At 40.1% G+C, this 18,173-nt stretch overlaps 2 protein-coding genes and 1 pseudogene across 5 annotated transcripts in view; all 3 read left to right on the top strand.

Moving 5' to 3' along the window:
• The first annotated feature begins 3,625 nt into the window (after positions 1-3,625).
• LOC148735291 (uncharacterized) lies at positions 3,626-5,637 on the top strand. Its single transcript, XM_088751889.1, has 2 exons — positions 3,626-4,739; positions 5,223-5,637. Exon 1 carries the CDS (start codon positions 3,626-3,628, stop codon positions 4,712-4,714), a length of 1,089 nt encoding a protein of 362 aa, XP_088608015.1. The 3' UTR covers positions 4,715-4,739; positions 5,223-5,637.
• Positions 3,868-12,549, top strand: LOC148735290 (uncharacterized; annotated as a pseudogene). Its single transcript, XR_015998359.1, has 8 exons — positions 3,868-3,972; positions 5,673-5,781; positions 6,244-6,347; positions 6,461-6,576; positions 6,669-6,742; positions 7,136-7,333; positions 7,759-7,910; positions 12,330-12,549. The product of XR_015998359.1 is annotated as an uncharacterized LOC148735290 (transcript).
• Positions 12,305-18,173, top strand: part of LOC148735282 (uncharacterized) — an 82,044-nt gene continuing 76,175 nt past the window's right edge. Inside the window, exons 1-7 of one of the 3 annotated variants that reach the window (XM_088751888.1) lie at positions 12,306-12,595; positions 12,684-12,892; positions 13,032-13,124; positions 13,480-13,696; positions 14,271-14,357; positions 14,725-16,071; positions 16,185-16,347. In XM_088751888.1, the coding sequence (XP_088608014.1) occupies positions 12,499-12,595; positions 12,684-12,892; positions 13,032-13,124; positions 13,480-13,696; positions 14,271-14,357; positions 14,725-16,071; positions 16,185-16,204 (2,070 nt within the window). In that variant the 5' untranslated portion in view covers positions 12,306-12,498 and the 3' untranslated portion in view covers positions 16,205-16,347. Of the gene's footprint in view, positions 12,596-12,683; positions 12,893-13,031; positions 13,125-13,479; positions 13,697-14,270; positions 14,358-14,724; positions 18,054-18,173 lie in introns of those variants that run through there. The other 2 variants (XR_015998358.1, XM_088751887.1) reach the window with 2 other exon arrangements.

The following is an 18,173-nucleotide window of genomic DNA, read 5'->3' as shown; positions in this document are numbered from 1 at the left end:
AAAGTAATGGCATCAACGATAATTCCCGCTGACTGGAAAGGCTTTCTGAGAGTTGACGACAACAAGGACGAACTGTTCAAACTTCTTGCAAACAAGGTACGTACTTGGTAAGATTTCTTGAGCACAAGTGGGGCTTTTTAGCAGTTTAAACATATCGATAAATATATCTTATTCACAAATATTTGTATCAATTGTATTTAAGGTGGTTTTACTGGAGGTTCCCGCGGGTAAGGAGATCTACACTTCCTATGGCGAGAGTGTCCTATCTACTATCAAGAGAATGGATCTTGGTTTCCTTGCACCCTGCACCCATGAAGAGGCAGATACCCGCTTAATGGTCCACGCCCTGGATGCAACCTCGCGCGGACATCGACGAATTAGGATTAGAAGCAACGATACAGATGTGGCTGTGCTTGCTATTTCAGTTGCTAGCATTCTTCAAGCAGATGAGGTCTGCGTTACCCATGGATCTGGAGAGAATGTACGAAATATTCCTGCGCATGTCGTAGCAACGTCCTTGGGCCGTGATAAAGCCTCGACCCTACCAATGTTTCATGCCCTAACTGGATGTGATACTGTGTCGTTCTTTAATGGGCGTGGAACAAGGACGGCGTGGGACGTGTGGGGGGTCTTTCCTGAACTAACTCCAGTCCTCAGAGTCCTTCAAGCATCACCGGAAGAGATCACCGACGATTGGATGGCTGTGCTTGAGAGGTTCGTTGTCCTTTTGTATGACCGTACGAGCAGCCTTGTGAAAGTTAATGAGGTGCGACAGGAGCTATTTTCAAAAAAGTCGAGAAATCTGGACAGCATCCCCCCTACCAGAGCCTCACTTGAGCAGCATGTCAAAAGAGCGGTGTTCCAAGGGGGGTATGTGTGGGGCCAAACCTTCCTTCGTCAGCCAATACTTCCAAGTCCATCAGACTGGAGATGGCAGCAACAAAACAACCTATGGTTACCGTACTGGACAGCCCTCCCACAAGCAAAGGACACTTGTTACGAACTCATCCGATGTGGATGTAAAGCATCATGCAGAGGAAGGTGCAAGTGCATGAGGGCCAATTTGGCTGCACTGGCTTGTGCAACTGTGGCGGTAAATGCTAACTATTTACATTGCTGCAGTTAGAACTTGGTGCATGTCGACCAAACTTTAATAGAACACTAACCGTTTGCTTAATTTGGGTAATATAGATGAATGTTTGTCAGTTGCACCAAAGAGAAAGTTTAGTTCAATAGTTCAGTTCCCAAATCAGTGAACAAAACGCTTATTTAGGATGAGATGAACAGCGTCCTAAAGTAACATGAGAGAATATCAAATGAAGGAAAGATATAACCGTTTAATATTCTGAGATAAACTAGTTTTACCAATATCGTTATTCAGAAAACACTGCAAGCATGTATATTCAACGTTTCACCACAGGGTACCCAAATACTTCGATAGATATAAAGGAAGATAGTCACGTGACAGCTTTAAATAAATAATACAGTCTATTAAATGACTTAGTGGTTCATGTTTGCAAGCTTTTGTGTTATATTGCTCCAAACATTATCGTTTAAATAGGATTTTTATTCTCAGCCTCGTTTCTATGTTGGTTAATTTCTGACATGCGTAGTTCTCGTCTCCAGAAGTTTATTTGAAATGGCCCCATATCACAAAATGTTAGTCTTGTTGTCATTAGTAATGTGGTCACGTTTCATACTTTTATCATCAAATTGAACAATTTTGGTCGATAACCGCTAGACTATAACACTTTTAACATACAAAATATCAATTAGCACGTTCCAGGAAACCACGGCAGATCTTGAAATGGGATACTTTACCAGATCTGCGGACTTTGGAAGCGAGCATTGTGTTTTCCCACCCCAGAAAAAACTCAAACGAAGTAAAATAATGAAAAAATAAATAAATAAATAAATAAATAAATAAATTATTAAAAAAATATTCCCAGCGGTGTTTTTCTCGTCAGTATTAAACAAAGTTTAACTTCAGCTGGAACATCGCTCTTACTGGAAATCTACCCTTTGAACACCTCACCATGCACCCTTGAAAGTTTCTTTATTAGGCTGAGGGATGATGATATCACCCGTAAGTAGCGAGATGTTTTTAAATCGATGCGAACCAAATGCTGAAAGAGAGTAAAAATTGAGCTTGCCGCCATCCGTCTCGGTGCTTCAAAAAAAAAAAACAAAAAAAAAAAACAAGTAACGAGAAGTATTTTATATTTTGGAGCGTTGTCCGTGAAGTTTGCGCGCGTGAGCCAGTGAAGCAGTATCGAGGATTATACCACAACACTTAAATTTTTCAGCAGCCATTTAGAGGCATCGACCTCTCTCCTTTGCTGCGGTAGAACGCTATCATTGCAATCTACATAAAGTTCACGTTCTGTGGCACGTAACAGGCCGTGCACACAGCAAATTGTCCATGTCGTAAACGATCAGGAGAGGACCATGTAGGCCCGGTTCAGACGCCGAACTATTCATGAGCCGTACTCAATTCGAATTTGGACCGACCTAAATTAACAGAAGTACTCTTGTTGATTCAGACACCGTTCTGTTTGGACTTTCCAGTAAAACCATTCAAAGTGCTTGCAAATACACTAAAATAATGTTTGTGTTAGGATCAGCACATGAAAAGAACGGCGTCTGAATCAAAACCGTTCCAAAGGCGTTCCAAATTTATTCAGACGCCGATCTTTTCATGTACTCAATTAGCTCAATGGATAGAGCGCTGGACTGTAGTGCGGGAGGTCGAGGGTTCGAGCCCCGGCCGGACCAACACTCAAGGTTTTAAAATAATTGAGAAGAATTTGCTACCTTTCTATAACATCAAGAAATGGTTAGATATTCTAGTCTTCTCGGATAGGGACGAATAAATGGAGGTCCCGTCTCCTGCAGGGTTGGGGCAGGAGACGTTAATTTCCCACACACGAGATTACTGTGTGATGGATGTCCTCCCTTGGGGTGGGATGGGTGGGTTAGGACAGCAGGTCCACATCAGCTATTACAGCTGCCCATTAATCAACCTGCTTAAACAAATAAATGACCTTCAACTTCAACTTCAGGTTCGGCGTCTGCACCGAGCCTTAGTCGAAACGCGAAACAACGATTATTGGGTAGTCACGCTTGTCACACAATTAACAAATGGTAAACACCACAGCGTACACTATTGAGTTATGGATGCACGCGGGAGGTTGCTAAGCACGAAAGAAGCGTAAGAGTCGCTCGAGGCGATAGCCGAGAGCGACTCTAGCTTCTTGAGTGCTTAGCAAACCTCCAAAGTGCATCCATAACTCAATAGTGTACGCTGTGGTGTTTACCATTTGTTTTATGACATAACATTGATACATTGTAGCTAAAGAGTTCCCTTTTATTTAACAAATCTTACGTGACCAGAAAAAACAAGCGCGCGCGGAAAAGTAGTCTTTGCATTTGCTTACGTCAGCAGCGTACACCCATGGGCAAATGGGGGACGCTAAATTGACCAATCAGAGCGCGCGCTTTACTTTGGTTATGTTATAACCATGCCTATGACGCAAGGTGCCGTTCTAATGACCACAACACAAGTACAAATGTACAAAACGAGAAAATTAGATTTATAATTACCCAGGAATAGTTGATATCAGAAATGAGAGGCAAATTTGAAATTCAATTGAACTTAGTACTGCTTTGGCGCCGAAACGCGATGGAGGGAAAATCTCCCGCTCCTCGGCTGGTCATTCACTCGTGGCCAGTTATTCAAGTGTTTGCGCCCTGCCTCGATCATCAGAAGAACTGGTATGCGGTCACAAAGGAATCATGTGGAATTATCCCTCGGTTCTTTGCTCAGAATATCTTTTTCAGCCGTTTTCCAGGAGAACTATCCTCCGTATCAAAGCGGGAATTGAGTGTCATGAGCAGCAATGGCGGGAAGAGGCCGTTCAATGAGTGGGTCCCAGAGAAAGGGGAGACTCTTCAAAGACAACCAGGCAAAGTGTACGTTGTCAGTTCATTTGGACTTTTTGTCGGTCTTTTGCGGCAGCGAGAAATTAGTGAAAGGCTCGTTTCATCTGAATTTTTTGCCAGGATAAAGGACTACGTGAATACGGTTTGTGTTGACTCTCAAATTGGCGCTAAAAGCAATGAAGAGCAGACCATACAAAATTTAAATGCAAAAATTGTAAGTCTTGAGCTCGAACTGGAAAAATGGAAATCTACAAGCTCTGCACCATCATCACCCACATCGTTTACGAGCCCCAGCACTTCCCCAAGTAGTGGAAACTGTAATGGAACATGCTTTTCGGCAGGATCTTCCCCTAGCTCAAATACCTCTGGCTCAAGTACAGAATGTAGTAGATCCCCAAGTAGCATTGAAGAACTTACTGTTAGTCCCTTGGGGCCTATAAAGAAGAAAAAACTCATCCAGGAAAGATGTAGGACCATGTTATCATTGGTGAGTGCACTCTGTGAAAACATGAATGAATCAATTTCTTCAGTTTTTGGTCATACACTCACCCATGGGTTAGAAAGTGCGTGCCAGGCAGTGAAAAACACCATTTCAGAGCTGGTTCGTGATGTAATCAAGGTTAAAGGAACCCAGAATACTCTCAGAGTACTACTAACAGAAGAAGTACATGAAGAGCTGATCAGTGGCATTAGAGTTCCAGACTGGACACTCCTATATTTGAAGCTTCTCACAAGAACCCCAGATGCTGCATGGGAGATCCTCCTTAATTAATGTCACACATTTGGGAAAAAGTAGAGTAAGTGAGCTTTTGTTGTTTATTAGAGTTTTCTAAGTAATTTTCGAAAATGTTTTGTTTGGCATTTGCTAAACTTTGTGATATCTGGCAAAAGAAGTTGCAGGCTTTCAATAAACAGTTTTTAAATATTTAGTAGTCAGGTTCAATTCAGATACTTATAATTCTTTCTTGATTGGCTAAGAAGTGAGAACTGTCCAGTAAAATCTGGCAATTTCGTGTATTCTTGCAATTGGCCAGCTATCAATAACTTCCATTTTTTTTGGGACACTCAGACATAGGTCCTTGCTGAGGTCTCCAGTTTACTGTTGGACTTACTGACTTCTTTTAAAATATTGCGATATTGCTTTGTTTTGGTAAACCTCTTTTCCCTCAAAAATGAAGACATAAATTTGAGGAAAACAGCAAAATTAGATTACGACTTAAAGCAAAGAGAAGGACTAATTCTGCTGTACTGATCATTTTTGTTACTATTTTTAATTTTAGTGAAACAGTGATACACCTCTTCTGGTTTCTAAAAACCAAATCAAGGCCATCAAAGCATTGGTTTTCAAGGTGACTAAGGAAATCTATAATGTGAGGCACCTTGACACAAATTTTGATGCTTATGCTGTCGATCTCTCCATGGTCCTTACCTGGGCAATCAGAGAACAACGACTGTATGGTTCTGACCTGAAGAAGACATGGAGTTCAACATAAAGATTGATTGTTGTCCTCTGGGTGGAGAGCTGAATGTCTCATTCTTACAGTCTATAATGCAGCAGCTGTTAGTTCCTTTATTTTATGGAAGCAAATTATCTATAAGATGCTGCAGATACTAGAGAATTATGTGGATCAGAGTATACCACTGCATCTTATTAGATGTTTTGTATAGTATGAATGTATTAAGAGTGTGCCATTGTTTGGTTTTTTTTATTTTTAATTTTCTTTTTCCAGGAAGGAACCAGGTTGCTGTGGGAATTGTACCTATTGGCTTTAAGGGTAAAAGCTCAGAAAGTGCCCTATCAGTGTTTCCTATTGCAATTGCCAATTGCAAGGAACAGAGGTGAGTTTATGTAGCGAGAGTGTGGCATCCTAATATTTCATGATATATCATAATACGATGATTGACTCTTAAATCTCTAACCCCACATAGTTGTCTACTTTTGAATTTACAGCTCCTTTCATAGTGGCTGAAAAATTGTCTCCTGTATGGTAGGAGGGTATTCAAGGGTATGGTCTGTTTGTACAAAGTAATAAACAATATTCATTTTCCCTGACATGTACCTGCTGTGGGACAAGAGACTTCCCAGTGTGAATACAAGGCTAAATGTGGGGATAAATTGATGCTTGCCTATCCCTGATATTGATAAAAAAAAAAAATGATTTCTACCTGCACTCTAGAATCTTGTATTCCATGCACAGAAGTTTTGTCCTAAGGCCACTAAGAATAGGAATAATATTGTTTAATCTAGGCTAAGTAGTTACATGCAGTTTCCATGTCTTTCACATGTTTTTTCTGTTCCAGACAGAATCTGAGGTCTCTCCTAAATGATCTGAATGTACAGAAGGCCACAATAAAGGAAAAAGGGATGAAAGTGGATGGGAAGAAATGCAATATCAGATTTACAGGTAAGCTGAGGGTTAAGGTCAAGTAGATGAGTCCTTTTTAAGCATACTAGATACCTTATTAAAATGATATTGAGTTTTCAAATTACATTCTAAAATTTTTTTTATATCTTTAGTCACTATTGACTACAAGGCGCTGTTACTCTTGCTTGTTAAAATCAACAATGAAGAGTTTGTACTTGGTGGAAGAGGGTTGTCGGTGGAATTCTGTTTTGTCTGTGATGCTATAAGGGTAGGTTGAACGTTCAAAGCCTGCATAAATAATCTAGTGCTAAACCGAGTAAAAGGAAAGAGTTATGAATTACTGAATTGTGTTTATTAGAGGCATGCATCCACCATGGGGCTGATGCAGATGAAACCTGTGTTGACTGTTTGAAGTCAAAGGCTAACATAGGAAGGTAACTAAGCTAAAGGGTGCAATGAAAATTTAGTTATGACATTATATGTGAAGGAAATCTATTTCTGTGAGTCTTGGTAATAAGTAAAAAGTTTTTTTAAACTGCATTTTACTGTACTTTGTGTTCTGAGGTGACTGTGCTCAAAGTAAACACAATTTTTTTTAATATTAACAATAGTGAAGGTGATTTTCGCACTTTAGTGAGTGCATTTAAGTTGTGTTTACTTAATACTGAGAAGGTATTTGGTGTAGTTTTAGGTGATGTTAAATTAATGTTAGGGACATGGAGAATTATTTTGACCATGTATTTTCTGTTGCATTATAAATTGCAAAAAAGATCTATACTGTTTGCATGGTGTTTATTGTGTTCTTTGTTTTCATTAATTGTTCCAAGGCCAAAGGGCCTAAGGGATGATTTGGTGTTTCTCTTGGAAGAAGATCTAAGCCACATCAACCTGTGTTCATTACATTGCGAGATGCGCAACACAGAACAACTCCTTGGCTCCCTTGGTTTATCTGCCTATAGAGTTGGTTGCCTCCGGAATTGAAACTGGAATTGAGAGAGCAAACATCAAAGTGGCATCATTTTCTGGTGAGTTTTGGAGTGGGATTGATGTACAGATATTTTAGTATTATGCTACTTTCACAGCTTTATTAGAGGTGAGATGAGGTACGATTACAGTTCCTTTGTTTGTCAGTAAATTGCTACCCCTTCCAGCTCCTTTTCTTTCCTTGAAATGTCATACTTTTTTTACCACTTTTTTCCTGGCTACTTTTAAAATTTCAACTATCTTTCTTCGAAATGAACTAATTCACCTCCAGTCCATTTTTAAGGGTTATTTATAATGATTGTTCAGGTCTTAGTCCCACAATGAAAATTTTCCCTATTAAAGAAGATGCATTTGGTGTTGAAATAACATCTAGCACACTGGTTTGTTAAAAAAAATATATGTTAATTAATGGAACTGATTAAATTATAAATATTCTCTCAAAACCCTGCACTTATGTTAATTTCAGTAGAAACAGAAAGACAGATCCTAAAGAACATAGACAATATTGTCAATACTGCACTTCCCCTTGATAAAGTATCAGGGTATTACCAAGACAGCGAAGGTGGTGGACAGGAAGAAGTCATGGAATATCTGGTCTTCTTCCAGCAAAGAAAGGAAGTAAGTCAGATGAAACCTGTGTTGACTGTTTGAAGTCAAAGGCAAACTTAGTTACAAAGGTTTTAAGCTGTATTTTCAGCTTAGTATTTGCTATGCAATATTATACTTATGTTTAGATAAAGTATGTATTGTTTTCTCAAAGTGGCTTCCTTATTTTGACGTTACTATTAAGCTGTTGTCTTCACACAAAGGCCTTTCTGAAAAATGTAATTATAATATACTTATGCTGTGAAGAGATAGCCATAAATTTGCTCTCACTGTTCAACATGAAAAGAATGTGTGAAAGTGTGAGCTGTGATAGGGTGGTATTCACTCAGGTTGGCCTTTAATTTAAAACAAGGAGAAATGTTGAGTCAGTTTGCTAGACATAACGTCTCGTAGTCACGTTCGACGCACTAAAAACTACTATAAAACGAATACAAGAATTGTAAAAACGTGTAAAATGGTATATAAAAAGTCACTTGTAACAATGTAGCGGAATTCCAAATCGATTTCGATCAATTACGATCCTCATCAGTAGTACTCCGCCATGTTTAAAATACTCATAAATAATTGTTCATATAAGTGACTCTGAAATGTCCACACTTCTTCCAGGCTTCATGTAAGCGGTCATGATGTATCAATCACAGCTCGTGGGATTTGAAGAAAGTTCCATTCGTTCTTGGAGTTCATAAGCGAGTCTTCGTTCACATTATTTATCCTCACTCCTTCAGTTATTTGTCTCAGCATCGCGTCATTGTGATAAACCCCCGTCACATCCATTCGGAACTGCTTTACCTCTCTATTGTGTTTCTCTTTACAGTGTTTCCACAATGCAGATCGTTCTTCCTTATTGTTAAGTGATTTCGTATGCTCTTTCCCTCTGGTATACGCGCTCCTGGCTGTTTCCCCTACGTATACGCTGTTACACTGGATACACTTAATCTCATACGTCACACTTTCTCTATCACACGGTCCTTTTCCACCTGTGCTACACACTGGGCAGTCTTCTCGTCCACACTGTCGCGGTTTAAATGGGTCGGACTTTTGGAGTAGTCGTTTAATGGCGATTCCGGCTTTCTCCACCACTTTAATATTGAAACCTTGCTGCTTTATTTCTGTCTGGTATTCCTTCCGTAACCGTGAGTTGGGCGTAGCTGGTACAAAAATTACTGATTCATTCCCGCCGCGTTTGTACCAGTTGGATTTCCTTTCGCTCTTTTCCTTTTCTCGTTCCACCTTCCTCCACTCCTTGGGTCGATGTAACGGTCTTTCTCCTTTTCGCTCAGCTCTTTGTCTCGCTCTAAAAGCTTTGAGGGCCGAATCTACAACCTCATATCTGAATTTCTTGCTGTACCCCGAGTATTGCATTCTCAGGACCATCTCGTTAACATTCTCTACTACTCGTTCCCATGGTAACAATCTGCTACAGTTAAGTAAGACCCGAAGGACTTCTTGGGTCAGGACTGTTCTCTTTGTACTCCAGCTTACGGCAGACCTAGCATGTATGACTGTCTTAGAAGCCATGCTCTTGGAATAAAACTCATACATGATCACTGAGGCTGAGGCTTTCTCGTCCTGCCTGTCTGTCTCTTCCCCTTTTGTTTCCATCCACACCTTCAAGTCAAGGATAGGTAGCTTTCCGTCCTGGTGTTTAGAGGGGTAATCTATTTCGAGTTGTATTGACGGGTGTATGTCGTTTCCTATCTGTTTTATCAATGTCATAGTCCTCTCATCGTCACTGATTCCTTGATCCTCAGCTACGGATCTCTCATCCATGTGAGTTTTTCCATCCTTGTACCTCATCCCAACTGGTGTTGCTTGCACAGCCATGTTGATGTCATCCACGTACCGTTTGTTCATTTTCATAACGATGGCCAATTCATTCAGCCTTGTTGCAAATTTTTCATCCCACCAAATCATGAAAATCTGGGCCAGTACCCCGGTTAATTTAAGGCCAATTGGACCACCTCTTATTTGCTTTCTGATCTCGTTATCAAATGTGAAAACATGATTTTTCATAATCACTGTCAATACGACTCTTAATGCCTCTTTCAACATAATACGTTTCGCACGTTCATCTGGCTGTGTGACTGGTGGGTTCCACGATTTAAATCTTTTCTCTTTCTGCTCCTCACTCCCACTTGCAGTGATCGTGGGTGGTCTCCCTCTATTCGTTCGAATAGAGGGAGACCACCCACGATCACTGCAAGTGGGAGTGAGGAGCAGAAAGAGAAAAGATTTAAATCGTGGAACCCACCAGTCACACAGCCAGATGAACGTGCGAAACGTATTATGTTGAAAGAGGCATTAAGAGTCGTATTGACAGTGATTATGAAAAATCATGTTTTCACATTTGATAACGAGATCAGAAAGCAAATAAGAGGTGGTCCAATTGGCCTTAAATTAACCGGGGTACTGGCCCAGATTTTCATGATTTGGTGGGATGAAAAATTTGCAACAAGGCTGAATGAATTGGCCATCGTTATGAAAATGAACAAACGGTACGTGGATGACATCAACATGGCTGTGCAAGCAACACCAGTTGGGATGAGGTACAAGGATGGAAAAACTCACATGGATGAGAGATCCGTAGCTGAGGATCAAGGAATCAGTGACGATGAGAGGACTATGACATTGATAAAACAGATAGGAAACGACATACACCCGTCAATACAACTCGAAATAGATTACCCCTCTAAACACCAGGACGGAAAGCTACCTATCCTTGACTTGAAGGTGTGGATGGAAACAAAAGGGGAAGAGACAGACAGGCAGGACGAGAAAGCCTCAGCCTCAGTGATCATGTATGAGTTTTATTCCAAGAGCATGGCTTCTAAGACAGTCATACATGCTAGGTCTGCCGTAAGCTGGAGTACAAAGAGAACAGTCCTGACCCAAGAAGTCCTTCGGGTCTTACTTAACTGTAGCAGATTGTTACCATGGGAACGAGTAGTAGAGAATGTTAACGAGATGGTCCTGAGAATGCAATACTCGGGGTACAGCAAGAAATTCAGATATGAGGTTGTAGATTCGGCCCTCAAAGCTTTTAGAGCGAGACAAAGAGCTGAGCGAAAAGGAGAAAGACCGTTACATCGACCCAAGGAGTGGAGGAAGGTGGAACGAGAAAAGGAAAAGAGCGAAAGGAAATCCAACTGGTACAAACGCGGCGGGAATGAATCAGTAATTTTTGTACCAGCTACGCCCAACTCACGGTTACGGAAGGAATACCAGACAGAAATAAAGCAGCAAGGTTTCAATATTAAAGTGGTGGAGAAAGCCGGAATCGCCATTAAACGACTACTCCAAAAGTCCGACCCATTTAAACCGCGACAGTGTGGACGAGAAGACTGCCCAGTGTGTAGCACAGGTGGAAAAGGACCGTGTGATAGAGAAAGTGTGACGTATGAGATTAAGTGTATCCAGTGTAACAGCGTATACGTAGGGGAAACAGCCAGGAGCGCGTATACCAGAGGGAAAGAGCATACGAAATCACTTAACAATAAGGAAGAACGATCTGCATTGTGGAAACACTGTAAAGAGAAACACAATAGAGAGGTAAAGCAGTTCCGAATGGATGTGACGGGGGTTTATCACAATGACGCGATGCTGAGACAAATAACTGAAGGAGTGAGGATAAATAATGTGAACGAAGACTCGCTTATGAACTCCAAGAACGAATGGAACTTTTTTCAAATCCCACGAGCTGTGATTGATACATCATGACCGCTTACATGAAGCCTGGAAGAAGTGTGGACATTTCAGAGTCACTTATATGAACAATTATTTATGAGTATTTTAAACATGGCGGAGTACTACTGATGAGGATCGTAATTGATCGAAATCGATTTGGAATTCCGCTACATTGTTACAAGTGACTTTTTATATACCATTTTACACGTTTTTACAATTCTTGTATTCGTTTTATAGTAGTTTTTAGTGCGTCGAACGTGACTACGAGACGTTATGTCTAGCAAACTGACTCAATTATCGAACACGTTCCTGGCCTCGGCCCACAAAATTTCATCACAAGGAGAAATGTTGAACACAAGCAAAACCAAAGGAGTTTGATCAACATTATTGTGGAAGGCTATTGCTGTTTTGCTTTATGCTTTTTGATAGGTGCACATTAAGAATAGAATGCTGATGCCCACTGAGTAAAGTTTTCCTTTGTGCCAAGGACAAAGGAGAATTGCATTTGGACTTGACCATATCAAATATAAATCAGATTTTTATTTGTTAAATTGTCAGTACATGCAAAGTATACTGGATAGCAAAGAGTTTGAAAGGGATTATGGAAACCGAGAAGAAAAAGTTCCCTTAAATCAATGTCAAGTGTTACGGGTTTCGCTGCCTTTTTTGTCAGTGGGCCCTGGGACCCACTCGCTCAGTTTTATCTCCCAGGCCTGTTCGGTTCACAGCTCGTGTGTTGCGTTTTAGTTTCGGTAGGTCTCACCTTAATTTATCACCTCAGTTTCTCAGTTCATCATTCATCGCAGCCACATCCATGTAAGTTTTCATCGTTCCGTTATTTTATCGTTTTTGCCTTGTCGTATTTTCTGTTTTCTGTTTTCTGTTTTCATTTCATCGTTTTCTGTATTTTATTTACATGTGGTTTCACCATTCGACACTGAGGGAAAATAAACCATCGATTTGTATACTCTTGATGTCTCGGTTGAACACTACGCTAAGAACACGACATCAAGGTATGTGTAAATCTAAATTTTGAGTGTCCGTTGAAGGATTTGTAGGGTACCACATTATGTGCAAAACTGACACTAAATTGTTTGACAGAATTGAAAGCCTTTTTGGATGATGAATACCAATATTGGCAAGACAAGCAGCAGGAGGCAGCAAAGAAGTTTGCAGAGCTAAACACTAAGGGTATCAATGGTGATGCTGAACCAAAGAGAAATAAAAGGAAAAAAGGGAACGTTCAGAAATCATCATCAACTGGTTTTGCATACTATGCAGCAGAATTGCATGTTGAATTTTATGTTAAGGTAATGTAGTCAGTTCTTTCAAAAATATTCATTTTCATAGCATACAGGATAATTAGAGCTCCTGTAAAAATGTCAGTTTCTCAGTTTTATGGTCAGTCTATTAATGTATATTATAAGACAAATTTTGGTATCATTTCAGGTTTCCACTGATTGGCGAGACATTGCTTTAACTTTGCGTGAGAAAGTGTTCACCAAAGATGATGCTGAGAAAATTGACATTCATGATATAAAAGTAAGAAAACAGGCAACCAGTTGCAAATGCCAGTATAAATTTAGTTCAGCTGTTATAGGAGTAAACAATTTCAGCTTATTTGTTTCTGAACATGTGAGAGAGTATTATTATAATCTGTGACTGAGTTTGGTGCTTTCTGAATGTGGATTGAAACATGTAAACATGTACTATTTAAGAACACCTGCCATGTGAAGGTACACTGACTAGGTCCTTTGTAGGTATAATATTGGTTGGGGTACATTTGTAGTGTCAGGTATTAATTTATATCTTCAAAACTGAACCCAATTTAAAGCTGTAAAATGATATTATTACTGAAAATTGGTTTGTTTTGTTTTGTTTTATTGCTTATTTCCAGTGCAAACAATGGGGCTTCCTCTTAAAGAAGCTCTTTGGGATTCACTTGGGCACTGGGGACTATGGGCGCTTAACCATTGACCACAGTGCCATGCTTCTGCGTCAGTTCCATTCTTTGTATCACTACTCTGGTCAAGGCTTTGAGTCAAGCCATAAGTTGCACCGTCAGTTGTTTTCCAGAGTAACTAACCATGATGCATCTGGCGCAGGACAATCATGTAGGTCAATTAATTACAAAAAAAGGTACAGAAACCACTCATCAGAAATCCATAATTATCTGAGACAATTCGCCTAGTAGGGGCTGCTTATAGATCCACTTAAAGGAACCAATGTCATTAAACTTCTAGCCATGCTCATGTAATCAGCCCTCAAAAAATACACAAAAATATAGTACATTTTTCCCATTTCCGTTTTTCTTAGTTTAAGGTGGTATCATACAAGAGAACAACAAAACTGCATGGGATTCCAAAAATTTACATTTCTGGGAATTTCAAGTGAGACATTTCTAATGTCTGCGAGAGAAAAATATTTCATTTTGAATAAAGCGTCCGCTTTCTTAAGGCTTTCTCCACTATTTCTGAATTCAAATTTTATTTTACCCACCATTGATGCAATAATCATTTAAAGAAGGCTAGTTTTTGTTACCACCTGCATGGCTAGTTTTTAAGAAACGCTGCAAATTATTATACTTTCATCTCCTTTCCTGATTTCACAATTCACTCTGGTAATAAATGTGCTTTTGAGACGCCGACCAAAACTCGTTATATTTTATGTTTTGTGTACTCTTTTTAGTGGAAAAAACATTATTGCATTGGTATTCAACCCACTTACTTGGCCAAAGATATTCCTTCCGCGAAGCAAAAAAGTGCTTGATTTCAGGTAGGCTTCATAGCCTCATTTGGGCCCTACCGCCACTATTCTACTCCGTAAGTGCTTTTTTTAATTCTCCACTGAAACCATTGTTAAGCTTTAACACGATTTTTAGCAGCTATTTCTTTTAAGCAATTCTGTTATAAACTTCTTATTACCAGCCAAAGGACAACATGAAAACTTCTAATGAATGAAAAAAACTCCGCTTTATATTATGCTCAAGCATCCCCATGAAATAAAATATGAACAGCAAAGTTAATCTTGTAGAAGGAACATACCACGTTCAGCGTGTTAAAATTCTAAATAGACTTTAAGCCAGGGGCATTTCTTTTCTTCTTAAAATCGTTATTTTCAATTTCACGAATTTGTTGTACAGGAAAGAAGCACTTTCACTACCGAGGGTGTGGCTGGTCTGCAAAGGACAAGATTCTGTGGTGCAGAGAAACAAAGAAGTGGGTTTTCGTAATTGATGACTTGTTTACTAAGGTATTCGGCGATGACTTCCTTAAGTATGACCATGACAACTCGAAGGGCACTGTAGTGTCAGGAGGGTCCATGTCCAAGATTCATCGCTATCAAAACGGCTTTTGGGAGGAAGTTGACAAAGAGCACGGTAGTCCTGCATTCGATTCTACTTGTCCAAAACAACTAGAATCCCAATTTTCTGAAGCTGAGTTAGCAGATGTGTCCAATGCTAACAGTGCCACTCAGGTACCACACACAGAAGATGTTCCTATGGATTGGTCAGATTCTGGCGGTATACAGTCACCGCAAACCAAAGTAAATTATGATGTAGAATTACCCAACTCGGATGCTGACCAAGACCACCCCGAACGCAGCAAAAAACAGCCTTCGTGTTCCACAGCGACTGGTCGAGTTACTGTGTCACCAGATGATACAATACAGCTCCAGTGTTCAACAGAGACTGATCTTCTGGGTGACGTTTCTGCTCATACCGTTGCTCAAACATCAGATTCAGGAGGAACTACATCATCTGCTGCTTTCAGCGCAACTCCTTTGTCCGCAATTTTCTCACTACCAATGACCAGATGGGAATTTGGTAGCTTGGAGGACAGGCTTCCTAAGGTGTCCTCACTCCGTGGTGAAATAGAGGTTCTGTTCGGTCACTTTGTGGTCACTGATCCACTCACCCTTCTGCAACGTCCAAGTGAAAGTTTGCTGAACGATGCCATGTCACTTATGGAGAAAGAGAGAGGAAAGCAGAAGAGGTCCCCAACAGGAGTAAAAATGTTTGGTTTTGGAAACTTTGACCTCAACGGTGTTGGAGTTCTGAGAAAGTTTTGTTCAGTTGCAACAACGAAGCGTAAACTTAACTCAGAACAGCGGTGGATGTCCAAAACTGAGGGCTGCACAGACCGAGAAAAGGAAGCAATTATGAAGGCATTGTGGCATACTGAATCACATCAGGCAATATTAAAATTTCAGAGGAAGTCAGTCGACTCGCTGAACTTTGCTGAACTTGTAGAAGAGAGATATCTTGATAACTTTGTTATTGACATATGCATTGGAAAGTGTCTAGAAGAAGCAAGGAGTAATGGAAATAACACAACTGTGTACTTACCTTCAGAATTTTTCACTTGGATGACGTCAGACGTAAAAAGCTTCAAATCAAGAAAGTTAGTGCGGCTAGTACAACAAACCAACCCAACAGAAATGTCCCAAATATTGGCTCCAGTCCATTTTCCGACACGCAATCACTTGGGTATGATTTACGTCGATTTATTGAGCAAGAGCATTATTTTCGATGATGGGATGAAATTCCAAATACCCTCAAATACACTTTCTCTGGTGAAGGCAGGCCTCCATCTTTTGCAGGAACTTTGCCCCTCGAATGAAGCACTCAAAACGAATTTCTGGACTACAACACAGAACGTCACTCGATTTGGAATGCCATCACAAGTGTCCTTGAATTCGTCAGTTGGAATTGGCAGTTGCGGAGTAGGGGTGATTCTGGCAGCAATGGATTTTATATCTTTAGGGCCAAGCGCTGTTCATAACTTGTCATGGAAATTCTCTGACATGCAGCAGCATAGATTACAACTAATGATTCAAATATTGTCTTGGAGTAAGGCACTATGACGTTTAACTGGTTTCTACACGATACACGCCTTCTGGTCGTTTTGGCACGTTTAACAGCTGCATGAATGGCGTCCTCGGCCGTTTTGATGTCTTCTAACTCATTTTCATCATCTTCGCTTATGGTTCTGTTACCGCACCAGGCCTGTGCTATCTGTATTTCCGGTAACGCAGATCGAATTGCTTTCATTTCAAAAATCTTGGAAGAAATCCGTCTCGTACTTGTATGGAATATTGGAGCTCTCCAGTGACTGGTGTCTTTGACAGAGTATACTGTTGGCTTGCCCAGATCGGCCAGAAACTGTTTGAAGAACTCAGCTGGAACGAAATTCATTTCCTGTTTATGCCATTTTGCTGTATGTTAAAGAACAAAGTAACGTCGATGGCAACCTCAAGCTCCTCAAAATACAGCAAGACTACGTGCGACGCTTACAAATAGATGTGAAACAGATCACATATAGACTTTTGATATTCAAAATTACCTCGAGCTCTTGGGTGGTGAGCATTTTTTATTCCTTTCAGCACACTTTCTCTCCATGTCTTATAAGCGCGATACGTTCCGGCCCTCTTGCTTATTCTTTGTGGTTTTGGAAGTGGCGCTTCGATTCCTTCACTCACAAAGCTTATTCTCTTCGGTAAAGTTTTAATTGAATGCGCCTTAACCAAGTGCTGTTTCAGAGCGAAGCTTGTGTTAAAAGGTTTTTCGCATTTATGGCACGAAACCTGGTAGCTTTTCGAAGTCATATTGTAACGAAGCTACAGATGCAAGCTCCATCAACACCTTTTTCAGTTGCTTTCTGATTGGCTATGAAAACTTGCTTTCCAAAGTTAAACCACGTGTATTAATTAGCTAAATATGTTATAGATTGATCAAGCATATCAGTGTGCGAATAACTCCTTCAAACAGCTTTTAAGCATTTCAAAACGTGGCTTAATTTAGTTGAATTGTGGATGCGGCTTATCACCAAAAGTCAAAGGATATAAAGAAACATATTGTGCAGCGCCCAGATGTTTTGTAAGAGAGCGGTATCAAAAAGGGCACCATTTGTAAGTACTTGCTTCCTTTTCAATTTCACACTATGCACTAGTTACCTTTCTTAGGAGATCCATGAACTTAAAGTTTCTTTCTTGTGAGAGTTCTTTCAATGATCTTATTGAGAAGGCTGTACTTTCAGGTGACACACCCAAAAGTGCGGTATAACCCAGCGTTTTTGAATTTTTATTCTCTCGATAATCTTATTCAGTAGACTGCACTTTAAGTTGGCACACCCAAAAGTGCGGTATAACCCAGCATTTTTGTATTTTTACACTCTTTCGATAATCTTAGTCAGTAGGCTGTACTTTAAGGTGGCACACCCAGAAGTGCAGTATAACCCAGCATTTTTACACTCTTTCGATGATCTTAATCAGTAGGCTGTACTTTTAAGGTGGCACACCCAAAAGTGCGGTATAACCCAGCGTTTTTGTAATTTTACACTCTTTCGATGATGTTATTCAGTAGGCTGTACTTTAAGGTGGCACACCCAAAAGTGCAATACAATCCAGCATTTTTGTTTAATGCCATTTGAGTTGAGATTCCAAAAAGAAAGCAAGAAAAAAAAAATGAAATATTCTATGTGTTTCTTTTTAATGAATTGTTGGGGTCGATTTACAAGAACGCATGGCATGGGAAAAAGTTTAGATATATCAACAAAGTTGAAATGGTAAATTGGCCACCGTAACGATTAC

The sequence above is a fragment of the Stylophora pistillata genome, chromosome 3 (genome assembly GCF_964205215.1).
Source record: "Stylophora pistillata chromosome 3, jaStyPist1.2, whole genome shotgun sequence".
Taxonomy (NCBI): Eukaryota; Metazoa; Cnidaria; class Anthozoa; order Scleractinia; family Pocilloporidae; genus Stylophora; species Stylophora pistillata.
Note: the sequence above shows the minus strand (reverse complement) of the source record. Positions and strands in the feature narration are given on the sequence as shown.

Excerpts from the sequence above, each read along its gene's own strand:
- LOC148735291 (XM_088751889.1), top strand. The coding sequence starts at position 3,626 with ATGAGAGGCAAATTTGAAATTCAATTGAACTTAGTACTGCTTTGGCGC.